At 55.9% G+C, this 25,075-nt stretch overlaps 1 protein-coding gene across 1 annotated transcript in view; it reads right to left on the bottom strand.

Annotated features, from left to right (window-relative positions):
* The window catches only part of LOC103608902 (zinc finger MIZ domain-containing protein 1-like), a gene marked incomplete at its 3' end in the record, with an annotated part of 70,557 nt that extends 48,197 nt beyond the window's left edge, over positions 1–22,360 (bottom strand). Inside the window, exons 1-3 of the mRNA XM_008593291.1 lie at positions 22,256–22,360; positions 16,215–16,328; positions 8,526–8,631 (exon numbers count right to left, since the gene is read on the bottom strand). Coding sequence (XP_008591513.1) covers positions 8,526–8,631; positions 16,215–16,328; positions 22,256–22,315 — 280 coding nt within the window. The remainder of the gene's footprint in view (positions 1–8,525; positions 8,632–16,214; positions 16,329–22,255) is intronic.
* Positions 22,361–25,075: the final 2,715 nt, after the last annotated feature.

The raw sequence follows: 25,075 nt of genomic DNA, 5'->3' as shown, positions 1-25,075 counted from the left end.
CGGCCACGAAAAAGAAAAAAAAAAAAAAAAAAAAAAAAACCCAAAAAACAAAATACCTGCCCCTCCTCACCTCTCAGGCAGACAAGTGGCACATTCCATGCTGTCTGCCAGAGTTCCCCAGCAGGACTGAGCCCCAGGTGCCCACAGCAGGTGACCTGCTTAATAACAGTTTTCATTGCCTTCCTTCCCCTACTCATTTTCCCACTTCTCTATCAGTGTTTTCTGGGATCCTAAAGAAATGACTTGCACTGGAGTCTTCACTGCAGGGTCTGCAGCTGGGGGAGCCCAAACTCAGACACACAGCATCGGGAGGAGGGGCCTCCAGCAGCCTGGCCTTCCCCTGCCATATGCCTCATCAACCTCTCCACTTTGCAGACCCCTATCCCAGTCAGGTGGCCAGGGACATGGATTCCCAGCTAGGGCTTTAGACTGCGGCTGCTGAGGGTCCAAGTAAGAGAAGCAGGCCCATTTTGAGAGGGTTCTGCACCGCCTGTTGATGTCCCCCCAGACACTTCCCCCAGCACCGTGGGCTGACACCCTGGTCCTTTGGCACTGGCTGGGCCTCAGGGTCTGCTGAGGGTCCAAGTAAGAGAAGCAGGCCCATTTTGAGAGGGTTCTGCACCGCCTGTTGAGGTCCCCCCAGACACTTCCCCCAGCACCGTGGGCTGACACCCTGGTCCTTTGGCACTGGCTGGGCCTCAGGGAGCCCTGTCCTTGCACACCCTGGCTCTGCGGGGGCCTGGTGATGAGCTAATCCTGAAGATGAGAGGGAGACAGGAAGAGTGGCCTCCTGACAAGCAGAGGCCTGTCCCCTGGGGCTCTTGGGGAATGAGAGAGGGCTGTGCCAGGGAAACTGCTGAGCCAGACAGGAGACAAGGGCTCTCTATTCTCACCCACACCTGCCAACTCCAAGCAAACTCTGAAGAAACCCAAAGTAACTATCACTACTTCTGCTTAAAAACAGACTGCATGGCCCCTGAGGAAAATGTGGGAAATGAAAGTGTCACACATGCACCCCCATCCAGACAGACCCATTATTTATAAGCTGACATTTTGGTACATTCCCTTATGTTTTCTGTGCCTAAGTACAAGTACATTTTGTTTTTGCACCCATTTGAGATCATACGGAATATACCATTTTGTCACCCTTCTAAAAAATTAATGTTATATTGTAAGCATAGTAATGATTTTTAGGAGACCTTATTTTTAAAGACCAGAGTGGCCACTGAAATACTCAACTGCTTTTCCTGGGGCTAGGAGCTGTTCCACATCTGTCCTCTCTCATTCTTGGTGTGGCACTGCCCCTCCCCACTGTCCACTCCTGGCACCCAAGGGACCATCACAACCGCCCCTCCCCCAATTCCTTAGCCTGGGAACACTGTGTCCACAAACCCTGTCATGTGGGCTCCTCCCACTGTCCCTTTGCTCCAAGAGCAGAGTGGGGCCAGCTCACTCAGGGTCACTCAGAAGAGGGGCGGTGCCCTGTGCTCCAGATCTGGCTGTCCTGGCAGCAACTCCTGCTTCCAGCACTGAAAGCCATGTGACCCGGGTCTGTCTGTTCTCTCATAGCCTCAGTTTCCGCCCCCATAAATGGGCATGCTGATAAGCGCCCCAGTGGCCTCTCCCACAGCAGTGAATTGGCAGGAGGCAAGTGCATGAACAGGTTTTGTCCACTCAGCAGTTGTTTCCCAGGGGCCTGGTGATGAAATCCACAGCCCTTTCTAGGGGGACCAGACCCGGAGCGGTGGAGACACCCCAGCAGGAGGAAGGAAGCCAAGTCCCTCCCATACACCCACCTCTGCTGAGCTCAGATGTGATGGTTGGTGCTGGTGTCCAGAAGGAAGTCTGTCCTGGCCTTGAAAAGGTGCCCCAGCCTGCGGGCAGTCTGGCATTTCAAGGGCAAGGGCCTGCCTGCCTGCCTGCTGTCTCTGGGGGAGCTGGCAGCCATTAACAAATCCCCTGCAATTTGCACCCACCAATCCTGCCTGCTCACCGGGCAGCCTTGAGCCGTTTTTCCACGCAGAGCTGCTCACAGCTTCATCTTAGAGAGACAGCTCTGACAGGGTGTCCCTGAATGAGGCCATTTGTCCTCCCTTGTGAGGGAGGACGACTGCATGCTCTGGGGTGGGTAGAGGCAGGAGGTGTGGAGAGAAGCCATGGGGGAGGCGTGAAGGTAGAGAGATAAACCAGGCACCGAGAGACCAGGAATGGCCCATCACCATGGGGGTCTGAGAGCCCCCCATTCAGCCAGGCGGAGGTAAAGGGTTGCTTTCCAAGACAGCGGGGAAACTGGTTTTTGACCTGCCCTCCCCTGGCTTAAGGAGTCCTGGGTAGAAGAGGTGAAAGTCACTGGCTGACCTCTGGCACTGGTATCCCATCCCAATTCTCTAACAATGGTGGGACAGTCACTCCAGGGTCCCCGGGGTCAGGGTTTTTCTCTGAGCCCTGGGGCTGCAGCACAAGTTGCTGTAGAAGCCCCCTGGGATTGAGAGCTCCAGTGAAGGACCTGGCCTCGCCCAGGCCCCTCCTTCATGGACCACAGACCACAGAAAGGGAGGGGCAAGGCAGGGGCCCCCTCACACTCCTGATATTCGCCTCCTAGGCTGGCTGGGGCCCCAGGCCATGTCTCAGTCCCCCTCCTGTGATCTGGTGACATGCCCCATGGCTGTCGGCTCCTCTGGGTGCTGTCAGCACATCAAGGAAACCAGACCAAGCAGATGTTTGGGGACACAAAGCAAGCTATTCACTTTGCTTCGGTTTCTACTCCTGGTCCTGGGGCTCAGGCTGCTGTGTTGGGATATGAGGGTGTGCTTAGAACAGAGGTCAGAATCGTTTACGTCCACAGGACCTGGCTGGTTTCCAACTGTGGGAAATGCACCGGCTGTAAGACAGTAGGGAGGGAAGGGACTGGGCAGGGGCAGAGCACAGCACTCCTACCAGTGACAGCCACCACCTAGTCAGTGGTGGGGGTGCGGGTCCAAGGTTCCCATTCGGTCTGACCGCCTATGTTTGCAGACCACAACCAGCCCCACAGGTGACCAGTCTGTACGCTCTGACTGATAGCCACCCTGCACGCATCCCTAAGGAAAGCTGGTCTCTTCCTGGTGTTTCAGGGGCTGCCTCTTCCAGCCCTGACCTCTCCCAGAGTACTATGGTCTCTTCTCCAAATGCCTGCTGGTTGTCTCTCTCAGGATACCCCTGGGACGCCCCTGGTGCTCCCCGTAACTGCTGCCCTCTCTGCGTTTCGACTCTGCCAATAACAGAGGATGACAGCCCAGAGCCGTTACCGCCCTGCCTCGGGGAGACAGGACGTGGGCTAGGAAAGACACCCAGGGCTCTCCTCTGGACTCTGCCCCTGCCTCCTGTGACTTGGGCTAGGTCCTCCCCTTCTCTGGGCCCTGGGTTTCCCGTCCCCTCCCTTCCTTCTGACATTTCCCTATTCTACTATTTGAACAAGCAGTTGGCTGCTCACAGGGGTCAGCTGAGGCGACAGACTTATTCAAGCGTGGACAGTCGCTGAGGCCTGCAGAGGGCTCTTGGGGACCTGGGACATGGCGACTGTCTGGTTCTGGGCGCCCACGTAGCCAGCAGGCGTGGGACGCTCGGTGCCGTGGAGGCTGACATTTCAGCACCGGCTGCCAAGTCGCTGAGGGCTGGCAGGCGGTGCCGGTGGGGGCGGGGAGGACGGGGAGGCAGCAAGGTGCAGCCGGGCAGGTGACCTACCGCCCCGCCCCCCAGGAGCCTCCCGGCTGCAAGCGCGCGCTGCTCCGCGTGCGCACACAGAGGCTAAAGGCTGCGCCAGAACAAAGGGCTGGGGGCTGGGTACCCGGGGGCCCACGTGGAGCCGCCTGCCTGGCTGCTCGCTGCAGCATCTGGCTGCGCTCGCCTCCGTGCGTGCTCTCCCCAGCAGTCCCCAGCTCCGCACACACATGCGGCACACACGCCGCCGCCCTGCGCTGCCCCGGGCCTGAGCGTCTGCCCCGCAGCCACCAACACGCGCGCACAGCCGGCTCACCGCCAGCCCTCCTGACAAAGCACCTCTCCTGGCGCTGCATGATCTCATCCCTCCAGCCTCCTCAGCCCCAGCCTGGCCTCCCGACAAGAGAGACAGACGCCGCGGTGGGGGTGGCGAGAAGCAGGGAGACACAGACAGATGGACAGACAGTCACACGGAGACACAGAGGCAGCCCCCACTACAGTCGCCCCAGTCATGCGCACACAACACGCACACACATAAAGACCGCACACACACAGCACACACAGAGACAGACACAGCCACACACACCGCACATGCACACATAGCCACACACACATAAACACCACACGCATACACAGCCACATACAGTATACAGAGACACAAAGTCACACACCACGCGTGCACACACAGCAACACACACAGGCATGCACATACATGCACACACAGCCATGCACTCGTGCACACACACACCACATATACACACAGCCATGCACACACCACGCAGAGAGAAAGTCTGAGCTACAGAGAAACCCAGAAGGACAGAGAAGGCAACAGGAAGCAAGAGATGGACAAGGGCAGTAGGGAAGGGGGGAAAGAGACACAGTTCATCCAGACACCAGAGATCCTGGGAGAGAAAGGAGAGGGAAAAACTGCACAGGCAGGCGGAACACAGATGCAGGGAAAGCCAGGAGGGTGGAGAGGCAGCCCTGAGGACAGGGCGTGTTCTAGGACTGCAGGGCCTCTCTGGGAGAGGGCTGGGCGGCCGGCTGGGGCCACCCCTGCGCGTGCATACCTGAGGCCACCAGGACCCTTGCGGCTGCGCCCAGGGGCAGGGTTACTGTGTGTCACACCTCCCCCCCCACAGAGCCCAGGGGAGAGAGACTGGCGGGAAACAACCTTGCTAGGGTCGGAGCCATGTTGGGGAAGGGACAGACAGACAGAAGCAGAGACGGAAGGCTGGAAAGAAATATTCACTTGGCAGCTGCTGTGCGTCGGGATTAGCTGGGCTCCTCCGTCACTCCCACGACTGGGGAATCTCATTTAGCCCTCGCAGGCAGCCTGTTAGTAGGCATGTACGCCTCTTCACAGACAAGGCCATAGCTCCGGGGATGGCCCCGTAGCCTTCTCTGGAACTTAGGGTCACTGCTCTGCTCCCCATGACTTCCACCCCTCTCATGGCCCAAAATAAAACCGGTAGCTGAACTCTCCTCCCTCAGACTGGCCCCCTGCCTTTTCAGAAGACAAGCCAAGATGGCTTGGGGCCCTGAAAGCCATGAGGTCTGTCCTGCTCAAGGGGCGACCTGTGAAAGATGCTTACTCACATCTGTCGGCACTGACAAGGGCTTGACTCCTAGTAAGGGAATCCACGTGATGGCCCAGCCACAGACACTGCTGTGCCTCAGTGTTCTCAGCCGCAGAATGGGTATACTGAGAACTCATCTCAGGGGTCTGGGGAGCATCAAGTGACTTTATGTACACAATGCATGGGAAAGCGGGCTATAAAGTGTAAAGAGCTGTGCACAACTGCTGATGCAGATGGTGGAAAGAACAAATCCTCTGTTTCCAGAGAAAAAGGGATGCTGGAAGTGCAACTCAGAGGAGTACTAGGGGTCATGCTAGAGAGACCTGAGCAAAGTGCAGGGCTCTCCCCAATGGGGTGGCTTCCTAGACTCTGGGACAGGAGAACAGAGGCCTCCTAAATCTAGGTCCCTAATCAGCCCCTGAGTCAGCTGCGGTGGAGTAGGCACAGCCCGAGGCCTCGAGTCAGGAGGCTGTGAGGTCAATCAAGTTCCAGCTCTGTCATTTATGAGCTGCGTGACCTCAGGCAAGTCACAGGACCTCTCTGAGCATCAATTTCTTTATCCATAAATGTAAGTAATACTGTGTCTCACAAAGCTAAGTGTTGCAGCAGAATATAGGAGAACATCTAGCAGGAGCCAGCAGGGCAGGGGCTTAAGGGACCCTGGCGGGGGTGGGGTGGGGGGCGAGGCTGCACAGGGACCTGCATCTCTCCTCCTCCTGTGCAGAGCAGCTGGGGCATCTGGGACAGGCCATTCTGTTTCCTTCTACCCCTCTGGCCATGCTTTCTCTCCATTCCACTCCACTCTTTCTTTTTTTTTTTCCTTTTGTCTTTTTTCGTGACCGGCAACGGATCGCAACCCTCAGTGTTGCGCCCGTACCGGACTGGGACTGGCAACGGGATCGCAACCCTCAGTGTTGCACCCGCACCTCGCTCAGCCAGTGAGTGGCCGGTCTGTATGTGGGATCTGAACCCTCGGCGGGAGCGCCGCCGCGCTCCCAAGCGGCGCACTGTAGCAGTGCGCCACTGGGCCGGCCCCTCCACTCCACTCTTGACTTCCTGGTCCAGCCATCATCATCCTCACCCCAACCTCCCTAGTGATCTGCCAAAACCGGCCCCTGCCTTCATGCTGGCCTTCTGTGCAATCCGTTCTGTAAGTGGCACAGTCTTCACAAAATGAGAACTTAGCCATGTTCCCGTCACTCTTAGGACAAAGACCACAACCCTCAGGTCAGGCCCTGCATGTCCTGTTTGGCTGACTTCTCTAGCTTCGCCCTGGCCACATCTCCCCTACCTCTGCACTCCAGGACCATGGCCCTTCTCTTAGTTCTAAGAAAAAGCCATCTCCCCTCCCACCTGAGGACCTTCGCACACGCTGCTCCCTTTTCCTGCGAAGAAGCTCTTCCTCTTTTTCTTCACCTACTCAGCCCTTACCCAACCTTCAAGTCAAGGAAGCCTGCCCACCCCGCAGTGGTCTGCCCCCACCAACACTCCCACGGCATCCTTGACCTTTTCTCCATGGCACTTATCACAGTTTGAACTTACACATTTGCGTGTGGACACACACACATAATCCTGTAATTATTTGATCGATGTTTTCCCTCCCTCTAGACCAGGGGTCAGGAAACTGTAGGCTATCACTTATTTTCCTAAGTACAGTTTTACTGGAACTAGCCACACACACTTGCTATGTATCATCTATGGCTGCTTTTGTAGCACCCGTGAGGCCTAAAATTCTTAACCATATGGCTCTTTACCAAAAAAGTTTGCTGATCCCTGTTTTCAACTGTGAGTTTCTCAAGGCAGGAGAAACTCCCTGTCTGTTTTGCTCCCCTTCCTAACCTCAGCCCTGGCCAGGTACCTGCACAGGACAGACGCTCAAGAGATAAAGGTTTCTTTCATAAGTCACAATTTTTACCTTGTCAAAATTGTATTGACTTATTATTAAAACTGCAGATTCCATCAGGAATAGATGTCCCTTGTGAGATTCCAAGAGCATTTTCTTGCAAGTGGCTTAAAACAATAGTGATATTATCTCAGCACAGGCTGGCATTGGCTAATGAGACCTTCACACATCTTTTTATAAGTGAAGCACAGTCCACGTGCATGGATTATAAACATATACGTAAGGGAGCGTAAACCAGCATGCAAGAGATTATGGGTTGAGCAGATTTATAGAAACGCATTGGGAAATGTCCTTTAAATGTTTTTATGAAGGCTATTTCCAGAGACACTCCAAAGCACTCATTGACAAATTCAGTGAAAATGTCTGTTTTATTGTTATACAGAGGAAATAACTTTTTTTTTCCTTTTTCAACTACTTGTTCTGAATCAATAAAGGTTAACAACAACCAGACACTGTGCTAGGAACGTTACGCATTTCTAGAACTAATCATGACCTCTACGAGACAGATCTCATTATCATTCCTGCCTTCCAGAGGAGATAAACTGAGGCTCAGAGACTGCTCGCTGAGCAAGTGACAGGGCTAGACTGCACAGGTCAGTCTGTCTTAAAGCTTGCGTGGCACTTGCTGCCTAAGCCAAGGTAATGAGGACCATTGCAAATGTAGAACTGTATCTTTAATGTGCTAAAGCCCTCACAGAGTGCCACTTAGCATGTCCCGTGACCTCTGCTTGATGTGGGGCCTCCTGGCATGATTGTGATGACAAAGTTACAGTGGAAAACACTATGCAGAGGAGGCTTTTAGGGACCCTAAATGCACTCAGTCATCTTTAATTTTGTGTTTTATTTAAAAAAAATTTTTTTGAATGAATGAATACAGAAGAGTGTAAGGGTTAAGAACGCCGACTGCGGAGTACAGGTCTGGATTTAAATCCCAGCTCTGTGACCTTGGGAAATCTCTTCAGCTTCTCTGAGCCTCAGCTTCCTCACCTGTAAAATGGGGATGATCACAGTGCTTATGCCAAGGGGCTGTCGTGGTGATGGCATGAGACGATGGCATGTCCTGCCTTTAGCACAGTGCCTGCTGTTGGGGCGTGGCATGCCTTGCACACTCACCGGCCCTGAGGTGCCCCCTGAGGCAAGTTGGCTCCCTAGGAGGGACACAGGGACAAGCCCACCCATGGGCTCCAGAGCCTGGTGGATGAGTTTCTCCTCCTCAGAGGCTCACACCACACCTAGATGAACCAAGGTCCCAGCCTACAGGGGTGGCGTACAGCCCCGAGTTAAAATCCTGCCCCTCTCCCTACCTCCCGATCACATCTGTGGAACCCCCAACAGACACCTACCGGCAGACTTTGGAGTGAACTTGTCCCGGTTCGCAGCACACACAGCCAGCAGTCTGTACCCGAGGTCCAGGTCGAACCCTTGCTGGGCTGCCACCCGACTGACCACCTGACAGCAAGAGGGGAGGAAGAGGAGGAGTGAGTCACTGCCCGCACAAGGCCTCAGAGCCCAAAGGGGATAGATGTGCCCATTTTACAGGAGAAGCAGATGAGGCAGGCAGGCTAAGACAGGTATGACAGCAAGAGGGGAGGAAGAGGAGGAGTGAGTCACTGCCCGCACAAGGCCTCAGAGCCCAGAGGGGATAGATGTGCCCATTTTACAGGAGAAGCAGATGAGGCAGGCAGGCTAAGACAGGTCCCCAAGATCAGGCAGAGCTGGGACTCCGCTGTGCCTCATTCAGTCACTTGTTCAGCAAATACTGATAAGCGCCTCTTCTGTGCCAGGCCCTGGGATCCTGGCCCCTATCCTGGGGGATATCCAGTCTGCTGGTGAGCCCAACTCCAAAGCCACAGGCCCGCCACTTTCAAGGGCTCAAATTTGGCCACATTCTAGAAGTGTCTGGGGGTGCCATACCACCTTCTTTAGGATGGCCCAGGCCAGGCTCTTTGCACCACCAACTTCCAATCTACCGTACAGGTCCAGGGCTCCCAGGATTCTCCAACACCCACCATCCCTCTCCCGATCCTTCCTGAGCTCCTGCACCCACCACTGTGGGGTGCTCACCACCCCTGACTACTCCCACAGCAGCAGCATCATGTGGGGGCCTGTTAAAAATGTGGACTCTCAAGGGCCGGCCCGTGGCTCACTTGGTAGAGTGCGGTGCTGATAACACCAAGGCCACGGGTTCGGATCCTATATAGGGATGGCCGGTTTGCTCACTGGCTGAGCGTGGTGCTGACAACACCAAGCCAAGGGTTGAGATCCCCTTACCGGTCATCTTTATAAAAAATAAAAAAAATAAAATAAATAAAGAAAAAAAAATGTGGACTCTCAGACCCAGCCCCACCCGTCTTGAGTCAGCATCTGCACCTAACAAGCAGCACTGGTTTAGGACAGGCTGCTTCCTGCAGAGCTTCGGGTCAGAGCTGCCCAACAGACAACTAAGGCTGCCCTGGACAGGGCGGACACTCCTAATGCTGTTCAGTGCCTGGCTCCATGTCAAGCACCCTGCAGCCCCTCTAACCTTAGCCTAGAAACTGGAAGCCTCTCATGCTCAGCTTGGCTGGGAGCACAGGGAGCTCCCATAAGAGCGGAGGTGTGTTTGGAACCCCAAGGTCCCACCCGTCTCCTGTGAATCTTAGAAGCGGGGCTGGAAAGGTGGGAGGCGGGAGACTGAGAGGGCCATCAGTCCCCTTGGGGGCAGTGTGGGAGTGGGGTGCTCTGGGGACCCCTCAAGTGGCTTTGCAGGCTCATGCCCATCTGGCTTCACACTTTCCCTACCCATTCCCAGGGGTCCTGCGACTGCCAGACCTGCTCCCTCCCACCGCCTTCCTCATTAACAGCAGCAAAATGAGGTTTCCTTATTAAGAAGGAAGGACCTTGGAAGATGGAGTCATTTTAGAAAGCAGCTGGGGTGGCTATGGCTGAGTGGGAAAGGGAGAGCTCCCAGATGTGGGCTCACGCTTCTGAGAAAGGGAGGCTTAGTCATCAAGCCCCCAGGGACACCTGCTCCAAAGTGCTCAGAGGGCCTCAGGCTGTCGTGGGGCTTGGCCTGGCCCCTGGATCTAGAATAGTTCCTCATTACCTGTTTTGTATCTTTGGCATTTGTTACAGGGGCTATTGGGCTAGAAAGGGTGGGAGAACCACTCATGGAGTCCAACCTCCTCATGTCCAACACGTGGATGCTGGAGGTGCAGACAATGTTGCTTGCTGCATCAGGGAGGAGTCACAGAGTCCCCCTCCACAGGACCATCAGGTGTCTCTTGGAATGGCTCCCTCAGCCCCTGGGAACTCTCTGTGCAGGGCCAATGTCAGCCAGCCAGGGAGCAAAAATGCCGTTGTCAGGTTAGGATGCTTGCTCAGCTTCTCTGCCGCAAACAGAATCCCTGACACAGAAATCCTCCCCTCCCCATGCCTCTTTCCCACGGGCTCTGTGCCCCTGTGCATGTCCGAGTCTCGGGCCCACCTCAGGGCAGGGGCATTCTTACTGTCTCGTCTCACTGTCCAAGTAGAAAAACCAAGGTCCCTAACTCTTTACGACCTGCTGTTGGATATTTTAAGTCTGCAGACAGACACTCTCTGGAGAGCGAGGAGGAAGGTTCTGCACTGGAGGGGCTCCTGCAGCTCAGGTGTTGACTCTGGTTCCCTCCCTCGTTGGTAGGAGAGCTTTGGGGTGGATGCCAGTGAGCACAGACAGGTTTGTTTGGACAGGTGCAGCAGTGAGACTGCTGTTTGTGAGAAACATCAGTGCCATGAGTAGCATAATGAGAATGCTGGCTCCCAGGTGCAAGGGCTAAGTAAATGCTTTGTATGCAACAAAGTGCCAGATCAGTGTCACAGCAGCTCCTCCAGGTGGGTATTAGTATGTCTGTTTTCAGATGAGGAAACTGAGGATGAGTAACAGCCCAAAGCTTGTCAGTGACAGAGCCAGGATGCAATCCCAGGCAGTCTGCCTCCTTTTATGAGAGGTCCTCTTTTTCAGCCTACCAAGTGTTAAGGTCACAACTCCAAACCTGCAAGGCCTTGCGTTCAGGGCAGGAAGGCAAAGATCCCCGTGTCTGGCCAATACCGGCTAATCCCATTGCTCTGGTGTGAAACAAAATTCTAGCTAAATTGAGCAAGAGGGCTTGGTGCTGTGTGAAGGCTGCAAGGGCCAAGCAGTTGGAGGGGTGGGGAGTATCTGCTTGTCACCAAGCCCCCTGAGCCCTGGGGTTCAGAAGGGTCACTGGCTCCAACAGCTTCCTTTCACTGATGAGGAAGCAGAGGCCCAGAGAGGGCAGAACCTTGCTCAAGCTCACACAGCACAGTCATAGCAGAGTGAGCTAAGCTGGACTCTGATCCTAGAGTGCCGTGTGCTGTCATACTCTGGCTTCCTCTGGCTCAGTGCGAGGGCCTCCCAGAAATCCCTGTGAGGTGGGGTCTGACTGGCACTGGTAGGGAGGGTGGGCTCGCTGAGCAGCTTGTGTTTTGGAGAGGCCTGCTCCCACTCCAATGGGCATGGTGCTGTCTATGAAGGTCCCATGGGGTGTGAAGACCCCCCACCCCCCTGATAAAAGCCAGAGGTGAGGGCTGCAGCGCTGCTGCCCTCTGCTGGCTGCCCAGGCCCCGCCAGCTCAGCCCAGCCCTGAGGGCTCCTAAGACCATCCCTCTGCTGGGCCTGGCTGGCAAACACCTATCCCTGGAGCCAGGGGGACCTGATCCAGTCCTCATGCCACAGAGAGGGAAACTGAAGTCCAGAGACAAGATGGGAGACTTGCTTGAGGTCATGTGGCAAGTTATGTTAGTCCCATAAAGGCAGTGTGTTGACCTGAAATGCAGGCAGGCTATCTGGGGGATGCTGGAGAAGGCCTATCTGCTCCCAGGACGGGGCTGGACCTCTGACATCCTTTGAGGAATGAAGGGAGCTGGAGGCACACTGCGCCTGTGCTCCAATCCTGCTCCATCCCATCCTGTGAAACCTGAGGCAAGTTACTCAACCTCTCTGAGCCTTGGGTTCCTCTTCTGTACAGGGCTTGAGGACGTCCTGCATCTCCAGGGTTGTGTGTCATGGGCTTTGAGTGTTCCACTTGTCTCAAGTCTATCTCCATGGCACAGCCCTCATTTCCCACTGTGCTCCCACACTCAACACTGAGGTGGGCAAACACTCATGGCTGCTGCTGCTGCTGCCCTGAAGTCAGGCATGAGACTGGGTTCTGGTTCTGCCACTGACTAGCTCTTCCACCTCACTCAAGTGACTTAACCTCTGTAGGCCTCAGTTTCTTCATCTGTGAAATGGGTATAAAATGCCCTCCTTGCCAGGATGACAGACCAAGATCAGGCAGCAGTGGACGTTTAATGAATGCTGTTTGTGAATGCACCCCCATGGCTTCGGCAGTGACGGCGCTGAGGCTGTGAGGAATTCCTCACTGTAGAGGGTGGGGGGGTTGCTGATGACCAGCTGGGTTTTGCTTCCCTCTTTGACTCCCTCTCAAGGCCAGCTTCCTGTCCTGTGCTCGAACCGCTCGAGCTTTCGTTCTATTCCTTAAGCATGTTCTACCTCAGGGGAGGAAGAAGGAACAAGTCTAGAGAGGCCCGACCCCAAAAGGGGGCTCAGCCCTGCTTCTAGAGGAGGGGGGGAGTGAGCCTCCTTCTCAGCCAGGAAGAACCTGGTTCTGAAGAGGAAGTGGTGGCCCAAGGCTGATACCCCGCCCCTGGGAGGGCCCTCTAGGACCTGAAGTCACAGAGTGTGAACGGGCGGGTGGGGCAGGAGCCTGCCAGGAGCCCAAAGCGCTCTTCACCCCCAGGGGCCAGAGCCTCTCACTACAATTGTGCGTGAGCTGCTTAGAAGCCCGTATGGCAAAAATGTGTCCATTTGCTGCCCGAGGTTAAGTGGTTTTTAATTTATATCCTCAAAGTAAGCCGGATCCAGAGGAATTTGCTCCCAGAGGTCACCCAGGGAATCATAGCAACCTGGAACACTCAGGCTGGCAACTCCATGGAGAGGAGTGCGTGTGGGTGTGCGTGTGGGTGTGTGTTGGGGTGGGGGTCAGATACCTTGCCTGGCCTAGGTCCCTTGGGATCTTTGACTGCTCCCATCCCATCCCCCCGTGGGGCAGGGCTGGGGCAAAGGATGTCCTGGGGGAGGGGAGGACTGGCGACTGGGCCCAGGGGGCTCCTGAGAGGTACCAGCTTGGGGCTAAGGTAGGCTGCTGCTCCCTCTCTCAGTTGCCTTGTTTATAAAGTAGGCGTGGTGACCACTTCCCTGCCCACCTTGAAGGGTCTTCATAGGGATCCAAGGAGACAGTGCCCAGGAAAATACCTTAGGCATCAAGAGGGTCTTCTATGCCACCGCCCTGCAGTCCCTTCCCGCCACTGGCTCTCCTGAGCTCTAAGGGACAATCAAGCTCAGGTCTCTGCAGCTGTGGCGGGTGGGTCACGGGCCCCTTCCTGGCTAAGCAGCAGGCTGGCGCCTATCTTAAGCTGGAGTGCAGAGAGAAGAGGCCCAGGAAAGCTGGTTCTGTGGCTCTGCCCACACAGTGTCCCCTGCCTGGACAGCCATGGCCTCCTCTCTGTCCAGTCCTATCCCACAGGGCCCTCCCCAGGCTCCCTCCTCCAGGAAGCCCTTGATAATCCCTCCATCCTGCCCTCCAAGGATGTTCCCTTCAGAGTTCCTGTCCCCACATAAATCCATAAGCCGTTACTCTCCTGCTGACAACCACTCTCCAAATAATGTCTGAATTGCTCTTGCCTGCCGGCAGGCCCTGTGCTGACTACTTTCTGCCTCCTTCTTCCGCTTCATCTCGTACCCCTCCCGGTCCTGTGCACTGGCCACCAGGGCCTCTGTTGCTCTTGCCTGCCGGCAGGCCCTGTGCTGACTACTTTCTGTCTCCTTCTTCCGCTTCATCTCGTACCCCTCCCGGTCCTGTGCACTGGCCACCAGGGCCTCTGCTCTGTTCCCTGATCAAAGCCTCAAACAGATCAAGCCGCAAACCTTTGTACTAGCAGTTCCCTCTGCCTGGAACACCTTTCCCTGTCACCCTGCCAAGGAGGCCACATCCTCAGGAGACTTTTCCTGGCTCTCTCCCCATCACCCCCTCTCCCAGGGTGCTGGTGTGTCCCCTCATTTATTCCTTTACATTTTTATTGTTGGCCTCCCCCACTGGAAGGTAAGCTCCTGGGGAGCAGTCTGTCGTGTTCACCATGCTCCCTCCCGTGCCCAGCACAGGGCTGGCCCCCTGCACGGACTCAGTGATGTCTGTTGAATGGATGGATGAATGACAGGGCTGAGGCTGGTCCAGCTACTGGTCCATCCAGGCTGGCCAGGGCCATTGTCTGATTCAGTTTTGAGTCCCTACATCCCAGGCAGGACCAGGCTTAGGGCTGTGTGCTGGGGATCATGGCAGCCTGTCTGGCCATGCATTGTACATAGACCCCACCTCCTCCTTCCCCTACGGCTGCTGGCAGCTGGGGTGGGAGCGAAGGGGACTCTGGCAACATCTGTCCCTGCTGTGAGGTTTAGCCTGACCCAAGATCCCTGCAAAGAGGATTAAGGGAGGTGGGGGAGGGAGAGGGAGCCGGTGGGCTGAAGGATGCAGAAGACGGGGCAGTGCAGGTGGCCCCGAGGGAGCCAGATGGTGTGGGCTTCTGACAAACACAGGAGCCCTGGGTGGGTCTTGGCTGTATCCCTGCCCAGCATCCCAAATGGCCAAAAATCCCCTCTAGGGGCAGACAGGTCTTGCTTGAGTCCCAGGCCCACCTCTATGGCTGTGTGACCTCGGGAAGTCAGTTACAGCAAGCCTCAGTGTCTTCCTTTATAAAATGGGGAAGGTCGCAGGACCAATCTCGCCGATTCAGGGAGATGGCATCTACAGTGGCCAGCTCAGAACAGGTGCTTGGTAATGATGGTCCATGTCACTATTTCCTCTGCTCCAGGCCAGGGCCACGCTGGGCCTTTTATCTCCCTCCTTTCTGGAGCTTCTCAGGAAACATGGTGCCCTTGGACTATGCCCACTGTTCTGCCCGGCCAGGCATCCTTCTTAGTCTTTTGTGTCCAAGCCTCGGGGTAGGCAGGCTCCCCAGCAATCCGATTACCCACATTCCCTCCAAGGCTGACTCGGCTCTGTGAGCAGCTGCCCCCACAGGCCACCCAAGTGCCCTCACACTTACAGACACAGGCCACATGGCCAGGGACATCCACCAGCTGTGAGCCAGTTCCATGTGGCAAGCTCCTTAGCCTGGGAAATCATGGCACAAGCTCTGGGCCTGGCCTCTGCCTGGCTTGGACCCTAGACCTTCAGCCAGTTCTCCGGGTTCTCCTGGGCGTCCGGGCCTTTGCACATGCTGCTCCTTGTGCCTAGAGCGCTCTCGCTGTCCTCAGCACCTGGGCAAACTCCTGCACCTGTGTAAGTGGCTCCTTTCTCAGGCTTCTGTGACCCGCCCCACCTTCCAGGCAGTTAAGGATTCCGTCCTCTGTGCTGTCTTCACCTCGTACACAATTTTCTTGGTCATCTCTTGCCACACCTGCCTCCCCCATTAAAGAGGAAATCCAGCTTGATAAAGTCTTATTCATCTTTGGCTTCCCAGGACTTAGCAGAGGGGACCATGCGTGATAAATGAGGGATCGATCAGTGTTTATTTGGCTAGGGGGGTGGATGTGACAGGGCTCAGTAAGTGCTTACGTGAACGGATAAGTGGACGGATGCCTGTAAAAAGAGCCCAGTGAGTGTTTGCTGAATGAAGGAGTGAATGACTGGGTAAAAGGATGGCTGAAGACCCTTCCAGAGTCGCTCTGCTTTGCTTATTCTGGAATGCTGACCCTTAAAGTGAGCCCCGTGTCTTTCTCATCAAGTGTGGGGGACCCATGTAATCCACGGGAACCCCGTCTCCCCATCAGACCCAGGTCTCTGAAGGGGTGTGTACGTCAGGGGCATGCACTGCCCGGCCATCCCCTCCAGCACTGGGGTCTTCCCAGCTCTCACCCTCCATTATCTGGTGGCCTCCCCGACACCTGGACCTGCTTGCTAGCCCCCGCCACCCAGTGGGTGCGGACTCACTGTCAAACAGCCCATCAGGCTCTGCTCGAAGGGCCGCTGGAAGGCTCGCGGGTCTCCACACCAGTCCAGCAGCTCTGTGGCGGCATTGTGGAAGTTGGCGGGATTCTGTAAGTGCTGTGGGAAAGGAAAAGGAGGCGCTTGAGGCTCCAGGACGAGGCCAGCATAGGTATTGTCGGGGTCTGGGGTGGGGAAGAGCCCAGGCTCACCAGGGAGAAACTCTCTCTCATCCACCTGCCTGTGGTGTCCGCCCCACCCCACCCCAGCAGGACGGAGATTAGTAGCCCCATTGCAAAGACAGGAAAACCAAGGTCCAGAAAAGGCCAATGACATTAGATATTAAAGTGCTTTCTGGATGCTGGTTGGGGGTGGGGAGGTGAAGGCTGCAGGGCTACGGAGGGTGGCATCTGGCTGTCACACTTGGGGTCTGGCTCTCCGTGATCCAGGACAGTCTGGCTCTGGAGATTCCATCCTGATTCACCCCCATTTCCCAACTACCAAAGCCCAGGTCTGACTCCCACCAGCTCTGGCTTCAGAGCAAGCTCTGCCACAGCCCAACAGGGTTGAGGGCAAGAGGAAGCCACACCCAGCTGGGAAGTGGGTGAAGCCCACGGTGCCCAGGTATTGTCATGCCATGGTCTGTGCTTGTGGCTCACTGTGCCAGTAACCCAGGCCCACATTTACTGGGCATTGTCTGCCTCAGCTCAAGGGCTGCCAGCATCATTGAGAAGGGTTGGGGTCTGACCTCAGGGCCCTCCCAGTCAGGGAGTCTGAGTCAACAGAGATTGAATTCTGGGGTAGGGGTGCCCAGGCCTCCAGGTGCTACTTTAGGCCCATGCCATGGGGCTGACATGGTGGGAGGGCGGCTCCCATGGCCACCCTTCTTTCTCTAACACTCATCCGTGTGTTCCCAGGCCCTTTGAGTATGGCACTGAGTCCGGGAGAAAAATGACTTGGCCAGGGGGACGAAGCAGGTTAGGGGCAGAGAGGGGATCCTGGGGTGGGACTTTGGCCCAGTGGTAGGTATGACTGACTGCGTCCCCCAGGGAGATCCCTAGAGGGTGTCCACAGCAGGGATGGTGGCACCTCTGGAGGTCCCTATTGCCTTGGTGGTGGGAGAGACAGCAGAACAGTAGCTGCTACTGGGCATCGCTCCAGCCCACCCTGCGGCGTGAGTCTGTCTCAGCGCTGCGGGGAGTGTCGGGGGTGGTCCGGAGCTGCAGGTCTCAGAATTGGGAGGGAAGAAGAGTGTGCTGTGGGAGCCCCGCGGGGCAGGTTCCTGGGGTCACACTCTGCCTTCACCTCCTGCTAGCCTCTGAGCTAGGGTGGTGGCCTCGCCTCTCCAAGCTTCAGTTGCCACATCTGTAAATGCGGACGACAGACCACAGCCTGTCAGTGGGAACGTTTGGTTCTTTCGCTTAGGGTTCCGTGACGGTTGCATGTGGTTCATGCAAGGCAAGGTTTAAAAATGGATGGAAGAAAGTGAAATGAGTCAGAATATCCTCCTTCCACGGAAGCAAAGGGAGAGGAAGACAGGAAGGAAAGAGAGAGGGCAAGCAGGCAGCAACAGAGCCCTCTGTTATGGGGCAGGCGAGGATTAAACAAGATGAGGCTTATATGGCCCTGGCATGGCACCTGGCGCGTGGGGCTGCCCTTGGCCCGACTCTGTCTCCCAAAGGCTCCTCTGACAGAAGAACTGTCTGCAGCAGCTCTCGGCCCGGCTCTTTCTGCAAAGGCAGCGCTCCCTGTGCTTGGACTGTGCAAGACAGGAGGGACTTCTCCATACAGAAACATGCCCTTTGAGAGAGAGAGCAGCGGGTCCTCGCCTCTGCCTCCCTGCCCTCACTCTACAGTGTGCCCCTCAGAGGCCATAGGTGGCATCTGGGCTCCACGTGGAGAGCCATGCAAATCAGCTTGTCCTGCCCTGCTAACCGAGTTGTTTCATTTATTTACGTGATGTCACACCCAATTAGCAGGGTCAGCAGTCACCGCGTGCTGCTCTCAGAGCTGCCTGCCCCCAGTCAGCCACAGCACCCCCCTTTGGGGCTCTGCGTTCTGGAGAAGCCTCTGAGGTCAGTCCAGGGGCCCAGCCTTGTTCTGGCACCTGCACACACGGCCTCCATATCTTGCCAGCAGCCTCAGGGATCCTCTGCCCACACCTCGTTCAGCTCGCATGGCCTTTAGTTGTGTTTGCGTCACACTGGTGGAGAAAATGTCAGGCATTTCCTTGACTGGCTGATGTGTAGCAGCTCTATGGCCTGGGCCAAGTCCCCTCCCTTCTCTGTGCCTTTGTTGCCTGTCTCAACCATGAGGTGGCCAAAGTGCCCAGGGAGAGTGATTCAATGAAAAGTGTAGGACAGACCTGGTCCAAACCCTGCTTCAGTCACCAAATCATGCAGTCCTGAGGACATTACTGAGCTTCAGATCCCTCATCTGTAAAGTGGGGTGGTGACAACTTGCTGGGCTGCTCTAAAGTTTAGAAACAAAGCACGTAAGGAGTCCATTACAGAGTCGTGCCTGGGTAAAGACTGCTGTTGCTGTTTATGCTAGAGCCTCTACGGTTCCTTGTTTCTCTCATGAGCTTCTTGAGGGTACAGACAGCCTCTTGTTCACCTCTGGAACCCTAAAGACTGGCACAAGGCTGGGCCCTCACAGGAAAAGGGAGGTGAGCAGTTAACAGTCCAGAGGACAGTCCACTTGCTGTGCAGACGAGCAACTGGCCACTTCGGAATGGGTCCCCAGTGGCACATGGAGGGGGCAGGGCTGGGTGGGGTGAGCTTGGTTGACCTGTCATGGTCTGGGGACAGGAGCACGTATTTGAGTCATAGCCAGAGGCTTGCCTGGTTGTGACTGTTACTGGACACTAATATCCTGTCCCCACCAGAAAGCCTGCCCATCTTCACGATTCCTCAGAAGATCTGGGCTGTATCCAATGGCTGCTGAGTCTGTTGGGGCAGGGGGAAGGCACACCAATGCCCAGACCAGGGACTGGCGACCCTTCAAATGGTTAACTCGTCTTCTTATCAATCCTTCTGTCCACTAGTCCATCTGTGAATCAAATGATAGACCCGTTCATCCATCCATCCATTCATCCTTCTATCCAAAACGAGCCCATCCATCCATCCATCTACCCACCTGCCCACCCACCCATCCATCCATTCACTCATCTACCTATGTACCCATTCATCCAGAAGTTAATTCATCCGTCCATCCACCCATCCATTCATGTATCCATCCATTGTCTCTACACAACCACCCATACACATGTCCATTTATCCCTTTATGTATCCATCTATCAGTCCATCCTCCCCCTGCATCCACCTAAAACCCTTGGGCCCCTCCCTGGGCTGGGCCCCAGGTTAGACTCTGCTGACCTAGAGATGAATATGGCACATCACTGCCCCCAAAGAACTCAGCCGGGTGGGAGACCAGACAGACGCCCCAAAGAGCCTACAGCTCAAGGAAGAAAGCAGATTGGGTGAAGCAGCCGGAGGCTCACAAAGCACCCGAGCTAAGAAACGGGTGCAGATGCTCAGAAAGGCGCCTGGGGTTCGGGGGGCCTCCTGAGCAGGAATGAGCTGACCGGCAGGGCTCTCCACATGGAGGCCAGATGTGCCTGTGACCTCTGTGTGGGGCATACCGTAGAGAGAACACTGGTTCGCCCAGTACCATGGGGCTGAGAGCGGGGAAAGGCTGCCGAGCTAGAGGCCCGGAGGGAAGATGAGCAGCAGGGTGCTTGCGGGTGATGAATACCAGCATTGGCTAGGACCAGCATGGGTGGGGGAGGGAAGGCTATGCTGGGGAGGTGAGGCGGGGCCGAGAGTCCAGAGCCCTGAGGTCTCTGATGGGAGCCACAGCCCCCACCAGCCCCAGGTCCACACAGCCGACACATCCATCACCGTCAGCACATGCAGACAGGCTTGCCTTTCTCTTCTGATTAGGTTACGGGATGCCTGAGAATCAACAGTCCTCTGGGGCAGCTGTGGAGCAGACAGACGTCAGTGCTGAGCTGTGTCTGACCGGAGGTGCGGGGGGGACATGGGGATGCAGGGAGCAGCGGACGGCTCGGGGGTATTGGGACAGCCTGCTCACACTCACAGGCACACCGCTGCCTGGCCCAAATGCACAGTCCTCTGTGTGTGCGCGTGCGTGCGTGTGCAGGGGCAGGCTGTGGGAGGGCAGTGAGCCTCCAGCACTCACAGGCTGTGTGTGCATTGATTATGATGCCCATTTTACAGATGAAGCGAGGTGAAGCGACACTTAAGGTCGCATAGCTTGTATGGGGACTCTGGTTCACTGACTTGTGAACCTAAGCTGCATGTGCCACGCTGTGAGAGGCTGCTCTGGGGGGGACTCTGCCCATGCTGGGGCTGGGGAAGGGCTGAGGGGGTAAAGGGCACCCTGACTCCTGTTGCTGCAGAGCTGGATGCAGGAGGAGAGTCAAGCTGAGAGCAGGTCTCAAGAGGAGCCATGCGCCTGGCATACGTAGGGGCTCCTGAATGGGGGGCATGACTGTACTGGAGGTGGGGGTCACTGCCACCTGAGCCACAAGCGGGAGACACTGGGTCGGGGCAGAGCTGGGAGCCACTCCTGCAGAGCGCCCAAGAGAAGGAGGGGAGGTGGAAGAGGGAGGCGCACCGTCCGGCTTCTACCCTGTGACCGTGAGCAGAGGCGTGTAATTAGTCTTGGAGAGAGCCGCGCAGGCTGGGTTCAATCTGTAACAAGTCTTCCTCAATTTTCTCTCCTCAGACCCTGCACGGGCTTCTGAGATGGCTCTGCTTGATGCTAATGAGAGGACACGCATTCCCCATTCCCACGGAATAGCCTCAACTCCACTGGGCAGGCACCTTGGGGAGGCTATATTTGGGCCCCTTGCTCTGAGGGAGAAAAGCCTGGGTTGGGTGGTGGCTGTGAACCCTGCCCGGCCACAGTCCTGAAGCCACAGTCCTTGCTGATTACCTGAGCTTTCTGCTAAGCCTGCCTAAGCCAGGGGCCCGAGACCCAGCACTAGCCTTCCCGTCACTGGTCATTGAAATACTGAGGACGACAGCCACTGCCGTTAGCCGACCATCTGCAGGTGCCAGGGCCGGGCTATGTGCGTCACCCATGATATCCTCACAGCATTCTACAAGGCAGGCCGTATTGTCTGTGTTTGACATGTGGGGAAACTGAGTCTCAGAGGAATGAAGTGACTAGTCTGAGATCCCTCATGGGTATATAGAGGAGAGAGGACTTGGGTCCAGGTCTGTCTGACACCAAAGCCCATGCCCCTCCCACCACACCTGCTCCTTTCTGACACTCCCAGGTATGTGCAAGGGAGCTGTGGCTGGGCTGCGGGGAGGCTGAGCCCCAGCGTGAGCACACCACCCTGGCCACTGCTGGGAGTGCCCCCACGAAGGGTTCCCCACCTTCCAGCAATCCCCACGGGGGCTTGGTGTGAGCCATGGCAGGATGGGGGGCTCACCACCCTCTGGGATGAGGTCCTCCCAGCACCAGTGGGGCCAAGTTCTGAACTGTGTGATTTCAGCCTGCTCCCTTCACCTTTCTGTGCCTCAGTTTCCTTTCTCATAAAATGATCTAACTTCCCAGGGACTTTTCTTCTCTTGTGGCTTTTTTCAGAGAAGAGGGAGCTTAGGGCTGGGAAGGGACGTGGTGGGAAGGGGACCGCAGTGTTAGGCACCTCACTGCATCCTCACAATAACCCAGAGCACACAAACACAGCACAGAGAGGGCATGACACTGGTGCAAAGTCACACAGCTGGGAAGAGAGGGGCAGGGCAGGGCAGGGCAGGGCTGGCATTCAAACACAGGTGTGTGTGGTTCCTAGGTTTGCTGGTCCAGGCCAGCATGTCAACACTAGTCTCCCTAGGAGGGTGGTCAGGGAGCCCCAGGCAGCCCACCATGACCTCCACCCAGCACGCACGTGCCATATGCCATGTGCGACACAGGCCAGCACCCCTACTGCTCTGCCCACCTCGTCTGCCATGCCTCGCTGGCTGTGCCAGGCCAGATGGGGAGGAGAGTGCACCCAGCCGTACACTCACCTGCTTGATGCACTGCAGGCGGTCATTGGTCTGCTGGATGTGCCTGTCCATAGAATTCATTCTGGCCGTTTCGCTGGGTTCTACCCGAGAGCCATGAACGTTGTCCAGCCTGTGAAGAGAAAAGAGAGAGGGTGTCGGTGTGATCACGCCAGGCCTGCTGACCTCACACCAGCATCCCAGCCACCTCCCAGCCTCAGCACTGGCAGGTTCCAGGGCCCTTTGCTCGGCCCTGCGGGGCCATGGTGGGGAGGCACAGCTAGAGCGCCCCAATGGGCTGAAGGCACGAGGTGCTCCTGGGCGGTCTCCATGTGTGGCTCGAAGGGACGCTGGGCTGGCATGCCCATGGGGACAAGAGATTGCACATGCAGGTGCACGCATTTCTGTACATGTGTGTGCATTGGGGGAGCAGCAACCCCATCCCTGGATTCCTGGTCCAGGGCTTAGCCTGCTCGATGTGGCCGCATGCGCATGTGCGTGCAGGTCCTTCCCAGATGAAGATCTTCACTGCATGTGTGCTGTGAGCGCAGCTCTCCTGTCATGAGTACCTCCTGCCATCCCCAAATCCCTCATACTTGAGAATTCTTCACATTTTACAAGCCACTCGCAACTCTATTTTTTCACTCTACCTTCCTGGGAAAAGAGGGTATGAATTAGCACCACACCCAGATAAGGAAACTGAGGCAGAGAGGAAGGGAGTTAACTAGCGTGGGGCAGTGAGCCAGTGTCAGAGCCCATACCAGGGCTCCTGACTGCTAGCCCATGGCAGCTTCTACCACATAGGGCTGGGCAGTCAGGGTATGTGAGTGTCCTGGGCACTAGGCTTACTAAGCTTACCCTTCCTGAGTTGGGGGGAGGGGATCAGGAACATTAACATGGGTGCAGCTTTGTTCATGGTGGTGGAGCTCAGTGAAGGCATCTCCCTCAGCTCCAGAAGCCCCATGAGTTCCCAGGTCCCACCAAGGAGGCCACAACAGCAATGGCAGAGAGAGGAGACTGTACAGCTCTCGTCCACCCACTGCTCAGGGGTCCAGGTCCTTGGGTCAAAGCAGAAGTCTGCCATCTGCCAGCTCAGCGTGCCCTCCCGTACCCAGTGGATATTTCAGGCTGCAGACACAAGGGTCAGATGCAGGGTGCTGGGCAGGAGGCCCACGGTCCCTGGCTTTCTCTGCTATCCTGCCACACTGCCCCCCGAGGCCCTTCATCTGTAGCCATGTCACCAAAAGTCCCATTTACCAGGCACTTTCCGTGTGCTGGGCACCTGTCTTCATGCCCACTCTGTAAGGCTAGGAATATCTCCATCTTACAGATGAGGAAACTGAGGTCCCGAGGCCTGCCAGTGCCCATGGCTTGCAGGAGCGTGGGCTGTCTGCCTGCCTGTCTGCTTCCCAGGCCTTGGCTCTCTGTCTCCAGCATTAGCACCCTTGGCCTGGCCCAACCTGGGGAAGAAAGCCCCGTTCCTCCTCCAGGGAGCTCTTTTGAGGCAACTGTTACTGTGTCATTTGTGTTTGAAAAGGTAACTCATTTGCTTGGTTCGAAAATCAGAAAGTCCACAAGGGTATCCAGTGAAAACCCTGGCCCTTTCCCAGCACCCAGGTGCCCTTCCTAGGAGACTGGGAGCCATCAGTCCTCTTCCAGAGAGTATCATCGGCTAGAAGCAAGTATCTACCCGTACTCCCCCCGCCACTCTCCCTTTTTTTTTTTGTCTTTTTCGTGACCGGTAAGGGGATCGCAACCCTTGGTGTGGTGTCGCCCGCACCGCGCTCAGCCAGTGAGCGCCCCGGCCATTCCTATATAGGATCTGAACCCACAGCGGGAGTGTCGCTGCACTCCCAGCGCTGCACTCTCCTGAGTGCACCACGGGGTCGGCCCCACTTTCCCTTTTTTTAAAACACAAAATGACAGCATCCCATACACACTATCTACAGGCTTTTATCCTCTTAATTTATATCTCAAAGTTTGTTCCACATCAAAACACAGAGCCTTTTCACTTTTTAATGGCTGCACAGTCCTCATGGCACAGATGAAGCATTTATCCAGCTACACCTGAATGTCGGCGCCTGCCAGGAGCTGCTCTGAGGCCGGAGCCCCTCCATTCTTGGGGCTCTCACTCCAGCCTGAAGCGATGGAGCCTGAAGCTACTTCCACAGTTTTATCATTGCAAACAGTGTTGTAGGAATAACCCTTTATGCTGGCACCGTACATGTGTGAATTAATCTAGAGAATATACTCTTAGAAATGGAGTTGCTGGGTCATTTGGACATTTGTACTTCTGATAAGTGCTTTCAGGAACTCTCTAGCAAGAAGGTAAAAGGGGGGTTATGCCGCCTATTTATTTCACCCACCCTCACTCTGCCGACAATCCCCCCCATTCACCCCACCCGCTGCCCACCACACACTTACACACCCTGACATCCAACTTCTCCATCCATCACTTATCTGCCTGTCCGTCTATCTGTCCGTCCATCCACCCATGCACCCATCCAAACATCTTTCATCTCCACTTGTCCATCCATGCAAGCTTCCACTCACCCAGGAACTACTTTGTAATTACTATACTGGATCCTATGCTGGATCTAAGGGGCATTCAGAGATTAAAATGAAATCATTTTCGTGTATTCAGGGAACTCTTGGCCTGTATCCACTCCAGGTAACCTATCAGGCGACTGTTTGTTGAGCTTCTCCTATGAGTCAGGTGCCAGTTCAGGCACTGGGCGCAGATAGATAATATTATTATAACACCACTTTACGGATGATGAAACTGAGGCTCGGAGGTTACAGTTGGTCGGGAAGGAGCCAGCTCCAGAATCCTGGCTTTCCCAT

Source organism: Galeopterus variegatus, unplaced genomic scaffold (assembly GCF_000696425.1).
Source record: "Galeopterus variegatus unplaced genomic scaffold, G_variegatus-3.0.2 Scaffold8961, whole genome shotgun sequence".
NCBI lineage: Eukaryota > Metazoa > Chordata > Mammalia > Dermoptera > Cynocephalidae > Galeopterus > Galeopterus variegatus.
This window is presented reverse-complemented; position numbering and strand designations above follow the sequence as displayed.